General features: G+C 35.2%; 1 protein-coding gene across 1 annotated transcript in view; it reads left to right on the forward strand.

Moving 5' to 3' along the window:
- LOC100678874 (zinc finger protein 608) overlaps positions 1 to 15,737 on the forward strand; it is a 157,870-nt gene that overhangs the window by 65,132 nt on the left and 77,001 nt on the right. The window contains exon 3 of the mRNA XM_032601573.1: positions 9,689 to 9,812. Coding sequence (XP_032457464.1) covers positions 9,689 to 9,812 — 124 coding nt within the window. The remainder of the gene's footprint in view (positions 1 to 9,688; positions 9,813 to 15,737) is intronic.

The raw sequence follows: 15,737 nt of genomic DNA on the forward strand, positions 1-15,737 counted from the left end.
GGACTTTTTACGGGCCTATTAGCGCGACTTTATGCAGGCCTATCTGTGGGACTTTATGCAATACTTCCTGCGGGACTTTATGCAGGCCTATCTGTGGGACTTTATGCGGTACTTCCAGCTGTATCAGGACCTTTATGAAAATATTTAAACAAATATTTTATCGCTTTAATCGTACTACATATTTCTACATTAATATGACATTCTAAAAGTAATAATAAATATGGATTATACGGTACGACAAAACTATTATCTGCAATCCTATGTTTTGAAACCGTAATTTTATTATTATTTTTTCTTTGTCGGTTAGAAGGGTAACCATCAGGATTATAATGGGTTTGATTGACATGAAGTTTAGAAAAATTTTTAGTACAACGTGTTTTATCTTCATTCATACGAACACAATTTTTATTTTGTGATCCACAAGGACCGTGTATCATATTATTTTTTACTATAGTATTGTATAATCTTGGATATTCATTTTCATTTTGTTTTTCAGCGCTTATGATAAAATCAATTTGATCAGTATCTCCAAATTTATCATTGGTATGCAACGGTAATAACATATGAATATGTGGTAACCCCCTCTTTTGAAATTCTATTACGTAAACATAACATTTAACTTTACCAAAAATATTATTTTTTAGTAGTTCAGTTTTTAAAATTTTAACTTTTTCATGGAAGACTCTAGAGATTAAATCAGGACGATCTATTGTGCTTTTATACGGTAATAAATTCTCTTGAATTTCCTTCCAATTTGGATTACATGTCATTGTTATAAAAATATCTGGTTTTCCGTCGACTTGTAGTTAAGTCATTGAATCTAAATAATTTTGTTGTATTGATTTAGGACTACCTATATAAGATGATGGTAATATTACTATTTTTTCAATTCGAGAATTATCGATATTTGCCCGATTGGAAATGTAATCCATTAATCCTTTATACAGTTCAGTTCTTAATTGTGCTTGGTGAGTACGTAAGTAATATAATCAACATCCTTCGATCCTTGTCCAAACAACAACAATGAATTGTGATAAATTTTACAAATTCAAATAAGGATTGAAATCACCACGTATGCTTAATCTATATGAATAAAACTGTAGTGTAGATATATTATTATTTTTATATTCTTTTTTGTACATTTTATATAAGGTTGCCATCCTGGATGACTAGAAGGAATTATCAAAGGATATGTCATTGGGTCAAAATGTTTACTGAGAATATTTATTTGTTGTGGTTTTTCAGATTTTGGATAAATACGCATATGACGGTCAAACGGAGGTTCGCCATAATTTCCTATATATACAAGAGCAACTTCATTACATGTTGCGAAATATGATTTATTCTTTGTATGATTATCACGTGTTAATGGCATTACTATTTTAGGAGGTGTTATATTATTATTATGAGCATTAATATTTTCTATTTCATACATCATTTTATATGCTTTTGCATAAGGATTGTTTAAAGACAAAAAAAAAAATACAAATTCTAATATGTTTGAATTGGGTTTATCAATTTTATAGTTTTATTTTATCTATATTTGTTTGCAATTTCATTGCCAATGATATACAATTGGCCATATTTCGGATCTTCGTTTTCATTCGGATGTAATGAATATGAATTATGATATACCTGTCCACATATCTCTAATACTTGTGGCCCCGGATTGTTAAAATATACTAATTTAGACCCAAAACTGGTAAATACAAATGAATTATTGTAACCTCTTATATTTTTAATCATAGGATATTGCTCCTTTAAAATGTTTTGCTTTACAAAACTCATATTGATTATCTAATATGTGTGCGTGTGTGTGTGTGCGTGTGCGTGTGTGTGTGTGTCTATATATATATATATATATATATATATATATATATATATATATATATATATATATATATACACAGCAGGTGGGAGGTGGTCTCCATTTCGTACTCGCACCACCTGCAGCTCCCAGAGTCCCTTAGTCCCAAGTTCCTCAGGTGGTATCCTACCCTCTAATGCCCCCTGCCGCCTATCAGAGCCCTAGCCTCTCTTAGCCCTATGGCGTTAGTTCATTTGTCGCTCAGTTGCAAGTTGAACCTGTCTTTGATTGCTCTCTTTACCTCGCAGGTAGGAACGGCGACTGCGCACCTTCTTGCTTGAATGCCATCTTCGTCCCTACCTGCTAGCCTGTCTGCCCTTTCGTTATCCACTACGCCGGAGTGCCTTAGTACCCACACTAGTCTCACCACGTTGTGTTCCGCCAGTGATTCTAGCGCCTGTCTGCACCTTAGTACCTCTTTTGAGGAGATACTGATACTATCTAGCGCCACGAGATGTGCCCTGCTATCCAAGCAGAAGCTTAGAGTTTTTTGCCCTGTGCTTCTCTCCAACAGCCATTTGGCGATCCCGTCTTCCATTCTTCACTTTCTGGAATCACGATCTAGAATGGTTTAGAGAAATGAATTCTTTCCGCCATTCTGTCGTAACCTTTTTCTTCCATTAGCGGCATTACTTGTTCCAGAAGTGCCGCATCCTTAAAGTCCGAACAGTTCGTTGATTCCGCTATTCTGCAGAACGTCCTACACGTATTTGCCCTAATAACCTTGCCTAGTGGAAGGAGTTCCAACAGTCTGTCTAGTGCCCTGGTGTGAAATTTCAACTCATATTTGTGGCCCCATACCAGTGCCCCATGAGTTAGTTTGGTTTGATGATTGCATCATGTAGCCATCTTACTTTGTCCGTTTCTAGACTCCAGATATTGCCAAAGGTCCTCCTGTAGGCCCAGAAAGTGCTTATCGCTTTTTCGCATTTATCTTAAATGTGTTTCCCCCAGTTCAGTCTAGTGTCGAGCGTGACTCCAAGGTATTTGACCCCGTTTACCAATTTCAAGGGAACTTCATGGAGTTGAAGCCCTTCCATCGGCTTGGTTTTATACGTGTTCGTACACAGCATGACACTGACTTTGTTAGGGTTAACCCCCAGTTTTACTTTATTACACCATATCTCCACCAGGCCCAGGGTGAATTGCATTAGACCTACTAGCACGTCCTCGTCGACCCCCCTAATCAGGATGACTATGTCGTCTGCATATGCCTGTGCGTTTATACCCGCCTCGTTCAGGATAAGGAGCAGGTTGTCCACCACCAGGCACCATAGTGTCGGTGACAGCACCCCTCCTTGTAGGCATCCCTTACTCATTACTCCTTTGCTTGAGTACGTTGCCCAGGTTGCCACTATCGTACTGGTTTTCAGCATAAAGCTGATCCACCTGGCGACAGTTGCTGGTATTGCATGCTTCTCCATGCCTGCTGAAATCGCCTCGCTGGTCGTGTAATTGAAAGCCCCCTCGATGCCTAGGAAAGCCACCAATATCAAACCCCTGTTTTTCATGCCCTTTTGAATGAAGCTAACTGCGTCCACCAACGTTGTGTCCACTGACTATCCTGTCTGGTAGGCATGCTGCTTGCTGTGCAGCGGCGCTTCTAATAGTCATGACTCATTGATATATTTGTCAACCAGCTTTTCCAGGGTTTTTAGTAAAATCGAGGTCATGCTGATTGGTCTAAAGTCCCTTGTGACCGCGTGTTGTGTCTTACTTGGTTTGGGCAGGAAAGCCACCCTCACCTGCCCCCATTCTTTCGGCACATATCCTAGTGCCAGACAGGCTTGGTACAATTTCTCCAAGGCTGGGACTAATACGTCAATGCCCTGCCGCAGCAGAGCCGGGAAAATGCCGTCCGTTTAAGTCTTTGGTCTAAGTTCACAATTGTTCTCGAAAGAACTTATTATTATGTCCCTTAGGATCCTGCGGCAAAAAAATTCAATTTAAAAAAATTGTCTACAATTTGATAAAAAAATTTGTTTAAATATTTAGAAAATGACAAAAATTATGCTTAACTTGTAGACAAATTTTTTAAATTAACATTTCTTTTAAATTCCCACACTCGTTCCATAAACACATGTGTTTAAAGTAGATCCATTAAGAAAAAAGTGCCCTTTGAAGCCCAAAACTGATGTAAGTCTGCGGTAGCTGAAATAATGAAAATTGTGAATTTTGGCCTTCGAAGACTTATTGTACCTGACATATGATATTTATAAACTTTGTTTGTTAATTTTTACAGTATTCCTAAGTAAATATATTTGATTAGTTGATTATTTAAACAATTTATGGTACATTTATACAAAAAATTCAATATCTCATTTTTTTTTAATTTAAGGTGATGAGGTCCCCATAAGGGGACACAACCCTTTAAATCCTAAAAAAAAAAATTATGAGTAAAAATTACAAAATTATAATAAATTATATGAAATTTGTTTGACTAATATTTGGCACAAATACCATCAACTTTACCGTACTAAAATCTTGATTATCCCTGCTGGCCCAAAGGGCACTCGATGCAATGTTTAGTGAATTTGTTCACTGTCCGTAGGATTCTAAGTGTACAAATGGTTCTCTTGAGCTTAGATTCAAGGAGGATACTTTGTACACCTGTAGTTTTGGTATGAATGCAGGGATTTTAATTTGAATTATTAGAAAATGTTTTATACACAAAAAAGTGTCATAATGAGCGGAAAAAAAATAAAAAATTCAGTTTTTTCATCGCCAAGTCATTTCTAAATATTTAAATCGAAATCCCTGCATTTGTACCAAAATTACAGGTGTGCAAAGTATCCTTCTTGAATTCGAGCCCAAAAGAACCATTTGTTTACTTGGAATCTTACGGACAGTGACAAAACTTACAAATCCTTGCACCGAGTCCCACAATGAGCCAACAGGGATAATGAAGATTTTAGCACGGTAAAGTTGAAGGTATTTATACTAAATATTACTTTGAAAAATTCAAAATGATTTACTTTAATTTTGTGATTTTTACTTATTAGTATATTACGATACTAGTGCGGAAAAGTAGTTTCACTCTCGTGGGACCTCATCCCTTTACTCCCCTGGTATCGTACGAGATATTATGAAACAACGTGCATAAACCGTGATTTAGCAAGTGCATTTTTGCATGAGCGTGACTTAAATCGAGGTCTACGCCACGGCGTGTTAAAAAATTCTTTTTTTCAGGGTTTTATGTATTGTAAACATGAAATATACTGAAAAATACTTCTAAATTCTTGTAGACGATGTCCAGGTGTCAGGATGACTCCCTAATCAACGCGACATCGTATACAAGGAGGAGCATCGTACATAAATCAAATATACTGAAAAAAATCGTAACTTCTTGTAGACGATGTCTAGGTACCAGGATGAATTCCTGGCGACGGGACGTCAACAGTAAGAAAGAGCATCGTATATAAATCAAATGTGCTGATAAAAAATCGAATCTTTCGTAGACGATGTCCAAATACTAGTTTGACACCCTGATTGACATGACATCATCCTCGAGAAAGAGCATTAAATATACATCAAATGTACCAAAAAAATCATATATATATATATATATATATATATATATATATATCATATCGTTTAAATAGTCTTTATCATAATTATCCTCAGCATCATCTGATCTGGACCAAATTCAAAAATTTTCATTTAGCACTAGCAGCAGATGACTCGCTCGCTAACGCTCGCTCGGTTGTATATCGATGACGATCGTATATATAAATACATTTTGAATATGGATATTCATAAATACATTTTGTAGTATTGTAAGTTATATTTACAGATAATCTGACACTGCTAAAATAATGTAAAATTATATTTTGAAACTTATTAAGGGGACAATTATATCTTTAATTTTCAAAAATGTTTTATTTTACATTATTTCAAGTTCTAGTAATTTTATCATTAATTTTATTGTTATCAGGATAGGCTTAATGTTAAAATGTCATTATATTAACCATTTTGTATTTATTATATTTTACAAATTTCATTAAAAACTTTACTTCCTGCAGTTATGGACATTATGAGTTTACTAACAATCCATAGGATGAAGCATTTTAGACAAGGTTACTTACAATCATATTGATGGTAGAATTTTTTAAATAGTTTCATCAACATTTTTTATATTTCGACGTGTCCATCAGCTTCTTTTATGTAATTATGACATTATAATGATATACTGAAAAATGCCTCCCATATCTTACTTATTAAAATGATTTATTTTTATTCTATGACAATGATCTTAATTGAAAAATATTAATTTTAATAGAAATCATGTTTTTATCTAGACATATTGCGAGATTCCTATCTTGATAATCCATACATTTTTAAAATCTGAAGGGTTTCTAGCGACTTTATTTCTGGTTTTTACATGCCAACAAATTATGATTTTTTTTTTTATATATACAATTCGTTACATATTTTATTGATTCATATGATGCATTGTAATTTTTTTTATTTTATCTTTTCAGCCAAAAAAATTATCAATATCTAGATATAAATCTATAATATAAATGCAAATATTGTAGGTCTAATAGCTAATATAGAATTTGATGAAACTTTAATTACAGAAAATTATTCAGGGCTTATGATTAAAATTTGTGATCATTGCGAAGCTAAATATTTTTGTTTTGAATATACCGTGTATAAAAAATTTTCTAATTGCTGTCATAAAGGAAAAATATATTTAAAAAAATATTAGATCATACAATAATGCTTTGGCGTTTGCAAGTTTTGGTGCTAATTTTGACAAATTATCTGGCAAAGGTCCGCAAGTTATTCCAATTTATGGTCAAATCTACCACAATGTTTATGCTTTGCACCCAAATGAAAACGAAGCTCGAAAATATGGTCAATTATATGTTCTAGATAATGAAATGGCAACAGCTGAACGCAAAATTGATAAAAGAAATTATAATACGAAATTGGAATTATTGAGTATATTAGATAATTTATTGAGGAAAATTAATCCATATGCCCAAGCTTATAAAATGATGTATGAAGTAGAACAAGAAGAATTAAAACGATGTAGTCAGAATAATTGCAATCCGAGAAATGTTATTATGTCAATTAAACAAAATGATAAATTAGACGAAAATAGATAGAATGAAGCTACGTGCAATAAAGTTGCAATGATATTTGTTGGAGAAGATGGTCAACCACCAATAGAACGTGATATGGTTATATATTTGAGACATGATAGACCAATTAGTATCCCACCTATAAGTAAACATACTGACCCAATGACATATCCACTTATTTATCCCAATGGAGGTTATGGTTGGATGCCTGACATGAAATGTAAAATTGGTAATAATAACATTAAAAATTTACAATTTTATAGCTATAGGCTTTGTGTAAGAGGCGGATTCAATCCGTATCTTAATTTAGGAAAAATTTCTTAACAGGCAATAGTTGATGCATTTGTAAAAGTTGAAAGTTCAAGATTATATTTTATAAGAAAAAATAAAAATATTTTGAGAAGCGAGGTTTATAAAGGCGTAATGGACTATTTGCATAAAAAACAAGAATCTGAAAATTTGAAAATTGGTCGAATGTTTATTTTACCATCAAGTTTTACTGGAAGTCCAAGATGTTTAAAAGAAAACCTAATTTATTTTTAACAATGACATGTCATCCAAAATGGAAAGAAATTGTAGAAAATTTAAAAGAATACGTTCAATTGATAGGCTAGATATAGTTGCTAAGGTTTTTCAACAAAAAGTAAAAGAGTTTAAAGAATTAGTTATCAAAGATGGAGGAAAAGTATGAGCAATCTTTTGAAAAAGTATTGCTCATACTTATGTTATTGAATTTCAAAAACAAGGTCTTCCTCATGTGCATATAACTACTTTTCAAGCAACAGGGTATCCTTTATATAAACGAAGTAATGATGGTATGCAAACTTAATGTAGAAATAAAAATTCATATAGAATTGCTGATAATCGATTTGTCGTACCCTACAATCCTTTCTTGTTATTAAAATTCAACTGTTACATTAATGTAGAAGTGTGTTCAACAGTGCAGTGCATTAAATATTTGTTTAAATATTGTTACAAATGTCATGATTGTGCATTCATTGAAATTCGTAATGCATGAATCAATGCAATGAATCACCATAGACGCCAGACCAACGTTTAAGCAGCATCTTGAGAGGGCGAGCAATAAGGCAGCAAAAGTCGGTGCCGCACTATCGCGACTAATGCCAAATATAGGTGGGCCATGGCAGGGCCGAAGGTTACTCCTAGCCAGTGTAACTACATCAATTATGTTATATGGTGCCCCAATATGAGCGGACGCTATGTTGGTAAAGTCCTATGCACGAAAGCTGTCAACAGCTTATAGGAGAAGTACATTGCGGGTCGCTTCTGCCTACCGAACATTATCAGAAGATGAAGTGTGCGTTATTTCAAGTATGCCACCTATTGACCTTCTAGCAACAGAACGAAAGAATATATACGAAGAAAACCAGCGTGGTCACAATACTGAAAAGGGAGTTTGGAAATCCGCAAAGGAACAAACCCTAGCTGAGTGGCAAAGACGATGGGACTTCAGTGGAAAGGGGCGATGGACGCACTGCCTCATACCGCGTATTGTTGACTGGACCAATAGACGACACGGGGAAGTGAATTACTACCTTACGCAGTTTTAGAGTGGACATGGGTGCTTTCGAGCCTACCTACACCGCTTCAAGATAGAGAATAATCCAAATTGCCCAGTATGTTTGGAAGCAAACGAAGATGCGGAGTATGTCTTCTGTGACTGTTCGCGATACGAAATGGAACAAGAAGAACTCGAGTGTAACCTTCAGACTAGGGTGACCCCTGAGTTAATGAAGACAGCTTCTCAGCGTCGAAGGGTGGTTGGTGCGCAGTAAACAACTACGTAGGGACCATTCTCAAGAAGGTTAGAAATGACGAAGAGAATAGAAGGGAAGGACAAGGCGAAACAGCTGAGTAAAACTGTTGCTAGACGAAGGCCACTAGGTAGTAGATACGAAACGCTAGAATGACTGATACAGAGGAACGTTTGTCACAGAGTTGAGCTCTCACTCCCTCACCCGATGCAGAGGAACGTAGGTGTCGGGGTTGAGTCTGTCCAGAGGATGACCGGTCGATGCTGCTCGAAGTAGACGACCAGACGATACTACAGGAAGCAGACGCCTGGACGATACAGAATGAAGAAGACGAGTTTAATCCTGAACCCCTAATCACTTAGGTGGATGGGGGATGTATGGAAATCTCAAACTTCAAGGAGAAGCCAAAAAAGGCTAGTTAACGGGCACCACGGAAGTATTGTTCAACGATAGTACCTGTGGGGATCCGGTGTCGGAGGGCCACTTGTGCAGAGCTTGCTCTGCCTACGCCACATAAAAACACACACACACACTTTCATATATTATATCAATTTCAATAATACTAGTTAACAAAGAAAAGTTTACTTTTTTATGTCTTACTGATGAATCTAATGTATAAAACAAAGCCTTATATAAGAAAACTGCCGCTTTTTGACCCGTAACCGAACTTATGTACCCTAAATTCTCATGCATACCTTCATACGGACTCTCCGGCACTCCTATTCCTGGAGTGACACTCCAGACCAGCCTGAGCATTAGATTACGATCGCGCCTATCTCCGGACGATTCCCGCACATTTACTTGCCACTGATTGGCTTTAGCGTGCTTTTACTAACCGTGAATCCCTTTTCTCTTAGTTCCTGATAGAGATACAGTATGAACTTTACGTGTAATGTGGCGAAAAGCCTTTTGATATAAGATGGTTATGCGTTATTTATATGACTTGTATCTTACAGGAAACATCAGACGTTTGTGTAGGAACTAGTATTGGTATCAACACTGAACCTGATTGCTTAGGACCTTGTGAACCTGGCACATCAGTGACACTGGAAGGAATTGTTTGGCACGAGACCAATGGAGGTAACAAAATAATTAAAAAAACTAGCATTAGTTGCCTCACTTGCTGATGTCTACTCAAGTGCATTTCGATGGCAATCATATTACTTTGAATAATAGTAATTTTAAATTTTAATGTATATCTACATTATATAAGGATTATATTAAGATTCTTTAATTTGGAAATCGTCGCTTTCTGTAAACACCCCTATATCCTCAGGCGCCCTCGACTCCAACTCGTGCTCAAATCTCATTCTCGTTAGAAACAGCTCTTTTTCCCCTAGTTGCACAATATTCTCACTTGCAAATCCACTCCTTCGCTTTTTAGCTTCATTTTGTTTATAATATTTGTCACCTCGATGCAATTTGTAGGCTTACAAAATATTGAGTTAACATTTACATTAGGCAATTTATTTTCTGCATTGCTAGGTTTCACTATACTATGACTCAATTTTTGGCCAATCTTACAAAAAAATTTATTCGTGCTTTTAAGCAATTTCTACTTTGTCAGTAATTTTGTTGTCATTAACCTTTGTATAATTTATGGCATTGGTGGTTTTTTTGTTTTCCAAGTTTGTTATTTATAATACCCCAAAGTCTTTTAGGACACGTTGCTTTATGAACATCATGCACATAACGATAGTGCACTTAATGATTATACACAGAAAATTATTATTTAGATTTTATACACAACACCTATTTGATTTTACATACCACTTTTAGTAAAATTATAAAACCAGAAAAAAATTATTATGCACTGATTGATTCTGCACATAAGTTGAACAGTAAACTTTTAATGAGTTTCATTGTACACAAAAGATCGTGCACAAAGACAATTACTCAGGTTTACTTTTGTGCACAAAGTACAAACCAAATTATTGTACACATAATATTAATTACAGATATTGTAAGCTTATTGATTGTGCACAAAATATCGTTTATTTTTATTTTGACATTTCCTTTGGGTAGAATGTCTAATACTAAATGCGGTCCCGTTTTTTCATCATCCAATTTGTGTGGTTTAGCCCCCTTTATTAACCAAACTGGATCTCATATTTTGGGTGTGTTTATATTGACTTTTTTGTCGTAATACGTTTTTGATCTCGTTTTTGCCTTTATCATAATTTCTCTAGCAGCTGTTTGCAGCCCGTTCAAACGCGTTACCAAGTTTTCAAGATAACCATTAAACGTAGGTTAATTAAACGTAGGTTAAATTAAATAAATCTTCCGGCTCTAGTACCGCGTCAGTAGGTGTGCGAGCTAATCTACCGAATACCAACTCAAATGCAGTATGCCACGTTGTTTCGCTAACTCCCGTATAAAAATTTAATGTAGCTATATCTACGTAATCATCGCAATCTTTCTTATTATATTGAACAAAAAATTTAATATAGCTAATTAAACTAGCATGAGATCTTTCTAACGATCCATTTGACTGAGGGTGAAAAGCCGTTGTTTTTACTTGTTTAATACGAAATCTTTTTGCTACTCTTTTCATGAGTTTACTTAAAAAATGTATGCCTTGATCTGTTAAAATTACTTCGGTGCACCAAATAAGCAAATGACTTTTCATATTAGTATGTTGGCTACTGTGGTTGCGGTTGTGTTTTGTAATGGTTCGTCAATTGCGAATTTTGTTAATAAATCTTGAAAAGTTAGTATGTATTCATTTTCGCGTTTAGTTTTTGGTAGCGGCCGTACTACGTCGATGCCTAGACGATCCATAAAACAAGATGGAGATTCAGTAATGACCATAGGCAGTTAAGTTTTAACCCTTACTAATTTCTTTAACTGGCAATCAAGGCATTTTCTTATAAACTCTTGTATTATCTTCTTTTAATTTTTCCCAATAAAAAAATTGTTTTATACGTTTATAATTTTTAGTTACCCCCCTATGCCCCCTATAATTGATTTATAAGCCTCTTGAATTATATTTTCTCTATCTTCTTCTAACGGATATTTTATTTCCCCCAAACATACAATTAGTATAATGCCTTCCCCGTTGAATACATCATGTATTTTAGTTATAATTAATTTCCATTCTAAATTTTCAATGAAATCGGCTTTTTGGACACTAATCGATTGAATGTCTCCTTTTTTAACATTTTCTTTAAATTCGAACATAATAATTATTCGAGTTATGTAAGAGCGGGAGGGTGAATTTTGAATTTCGCGCCGTAGCGCGGCGAGCACTGCAGCGAGAGCGGTCGAGCGCATGCGCGCGCTAATGTAGGCCTCTCCCGTTTGCGCGGGCTCGGCGCGAGGGAACACGTGCAGTTCAGTTCTGACAGCTCCTCTCGAGTAATCAGTTGACCTTTTGCGCTTTTGTACTTGCAATTGCAAAAGCCTCTGTGTAAATTGCGAGCGAATAGAGTCGTCATCATCGTCCTTTTCAGGACGATCGACACTCTTTATTATATCACCGTACGTTGCGTAGTGTGTGTGCATTTTGCGTGCGGTGTGCGGATAGTGTGAATTCTTCGAGTGTTGGGATTTCGGCCACGTGTGAGCTTCCTCGCCGTGTCGATCTCCACCCGGCGATTGCTACCTACGCGGCAGGGCTGAAAAGGCCTGCCCGTGGTCCAGGATTGGTTCCCTCGAGACGTCGAGGCGTCCTGCGACCGAGGAAGGTGCATCCCACCAACATGCGGCCAGGGCTTTACGTTGCGCCGTCCACGTCTCTTTCTGCGTCTAAGGTAGGAGAGCTCTCCAGCGTGCGAAAGATACCTCGCGGCGATAGAATTAAGCTACTTGCGTTTCTTTCTCGGTTGTTGTCTATAGTAGAGTCTCTCTTTTTTGTATAAGCGTACATTGTAATTGCGTTTCTCTCTATTTGTTTAGTCTATCCTAGAGTCACTTTTCTTTGTATAATTTCCTTATTTCTAAAATGAAGCTATAGGCTTGTCCCGGCTTTTCTCTCTACTCCGTGAGAGTTTTTACGCCGCGGCAAGTCGTCTTTTTTCTCCCGTGAAATTCATTGTGTTTTGCGTTGATTTATTCATCTAAGCTTCCCTCACTCATTCCACCATTTTAATTTAATATATATATATATAATTTGAACTCATTAGCTTTTGTTCAATAATTCTATAGTTTCTTTGATTACAAATATCCCCACTAACATCTCGTCGCGTATTAGTAATGCAATGTGTAATTTTTTATTAACCTTTATTATTTTAGGTACCCCGACTTCCAAATCAATGAACTGTGGTAATTTATTTAGAGACTCTAATTGTCGGGCTCCATCGTCGCATGGCAGTCCCTTTGTAGTAATAAAATACAAAAAATTATCCCGTCGCATTAACATCTTTTCTTTACACATTACTGGCTGTTTATTAAAGGCTAAGTCGCTCGATAGTTCATTAAAATATTCCTCGTTTCCCGCACGCTCCTCTTTATCTGATCTGTCTGATTCAATTTTGTTTATGCTTTCGACACGCCCCTTTTCAACAATCGTTTCTCCGGTTTCTTCGCGAGCATAATAACTCTTGCAGGGTCTTGGAACGACTACTTTTATCTATTACGGTTTCTTTGACGGGTTTTTCGATCTCTACGGCTTGCTTATGTGCTTATCGATATCTTTTTTCAGGAGCCAAGATTTTAATGGCGTCTAAATATCTTTTACCCGTCGGCCTTCTACTTCTTACTGCTGTTGAACCGGTATCTATACCCGTAATAGTGAAAATTGTTTCTATTGGATTTCTGGATAACGTGTCTGCTACATTAGTTCGTCCCGGTCTGTATACTACTTCAAAATCATATTCCACTAACATCAATCGCCACCTTGTTACGCGGGAGTTTGGATCTTTATGAGTTTGCAGCCACACAAGTGCTCTATGGTCAGTTATCAACGTAAATTTTTACCGTATAAGTAGAAACGAAAATGCGTAATTCCATAAACCAAAGCTAACCCTTCTTTTTTAAAAGTATCCTAGCGTCTTTCTACATCAGAGAGTGCTCTTGATGCATATGCAATAGGTTTCTCTACCTATCTTGTCTGTGGTCAACACTGCCCCAATCGTATAACCGCTCGCATCGACAGTTAAATTAAATTCTTTTGAAAAGTCTGGTTAAGCTAGAACGGGTTGAGTGCATAATTTTTTTTTTTAATAATTCGAACGTATTTTGTGTTTCATTTGTCCATTTAAATTCCACATCTTTCTTTAATAAATTACTTAATGGTGTAGCTATTTTTGCAAAATTTTTAATGAATCTTCTATAATACCCGGCTAAACCTAAAAATTGTTTAATGTTCTTTTTGGTTTTCGGAACCGGAAACTTACTAACTGCTTCTAATTTATTAGGATCTGGTCGAAAACCATCACGGGAAATTATATGCCCCAGATATGTAACTTGTTTTTTTACTAATTCACATTTCTCCGGTTCTAATTTCAGATTCGCTTCCCTTAGTTTAGTAAATAAATTTTTTAGTCTTTCCATATGTTCATCAAATGTTTTGGAATATACTATTATATCGTCAATAAATACAAAAAGTTCTTTATTTATTAGTCCTGCTAGAGCAATCGGAAGCGCACGCGAAAAGGTGGCAGGCATAGTACATGAACCGAAAATTCCTCTATTAAAGTGAAAAAGGCCTTCTGTAGTTGCAAAAGCAGTTTTATACCTATATCGCTCATCAATTTCTATTTGATGATAACCCGATTTTAAATCAAATACAGAAAAATATTTGGTTCCCCCCTATTGATCCAAAATTTCATTTATGTTAGGTAATGGAAACTGCTTTTTGAGTCTTTTTATTTAATTTTCTATAGTCTATAGCTAATCTTTTCTTCTCTCTACCGTGTAAGTCTTTCTTTTTAGGGACTAAAAAGCATGGACTGCAATAGGATGATGTTGACGGTTCAATTACACGTAAATTTATTAATTCATTAACTTGTCTATTTATTTCTTGTTTTGTTTCTAATTCTTTCCAAGATTGTTTTGACAAAACTGGTATTTCATCAATAGTTGGTATAATTAATTTAAATATTGGTGTAGCTGTTAATTCGTCTTCCCCTAAATAAAAAATTTTATCGTATTCGTTAACTACATTTTCAATGCACTCCTGTTCCTCTTTATTCAGATGAGCTAGTCTAAGCATGCTTTTAACTTAATTTTTTCGTGTATTATCATTAAATTGTGCTATAGGTAGAATTTGTATTTGATTATGATTTTCAGTTGATTTTGTATTGTATGTAACTTGATCGATCAGTTCTTGAATAATTTTAGTGTTTATTATTAAGTTGACATGACTCGAGTTAGTTTTTGATATATAGGGATTTTTAGTTTATTATTTGTTGTGTCAATTCTTATGAATATTTTTTGTGGCTCAGAATTATTTTCTGGTTGATTTTGAGTTATATCGATTAGCATAGTGCAGTTAAAATCTCGCTTTTCGTCTAGATCTAGTGTTTCTACTTCTATAGACTCGTTAAGTTTTATGTCTTTTCTCTTTTTATGAATATTGTCGGCTCGACTCATCCCGAGGTCGTTTGATTCTGCCGCGTTTAGTCCTTGATCTAGTATTGTTTTATTATTAATTTGAATATTTTGCAAATTGTTGACTTTTGAATTCTTATAACTACTTTTTTCAAATGCATTTTGTTTTATATCAAACGCATGTGCGATAAAATGTTGTTTTATTTGATTCTTAGTATAATTATTAAAAAATGATATAATGTTATTACCTATGATTAAACTTTTGTGTTCAAAATCGATTTTTGCTCCCAACTGCGTAAAGAAATCCGTACCTAATATCCCATCCTCTCTAATGGGAAAATTATCGTTTACTAAGTGAAATTCCTCTTTAAAGCATAATAAATTTTTTTTTCCCTAGAGTATAAGTTATTTCGTCTGTCATTCCCCTTAACTTTAAGATTTCAGATTTATTTAGATTAAAGCACTGTTTGACTTTTAGTAGATTTGGTCCCGCTCCCGAGTCTAGAGTAAGTA

Source organism: Nasonia vitripennis (genome assembly GCF_009193385.2).
Source record: "Nasonia vitripennis strain AsymCx chromosome 2 unlocalized genomic scaffold, Nvit_psr_1.1 chr2_random0008, whole genome shotgun sequence".
Classification (NCBI taxonomy): domain Eukaryota; kingdom Metazoa; phylum Arthropoda; class Insecta; order Hymenoptera; family Pteromalidae; genus Nasonia; species Nasonia vitripennis.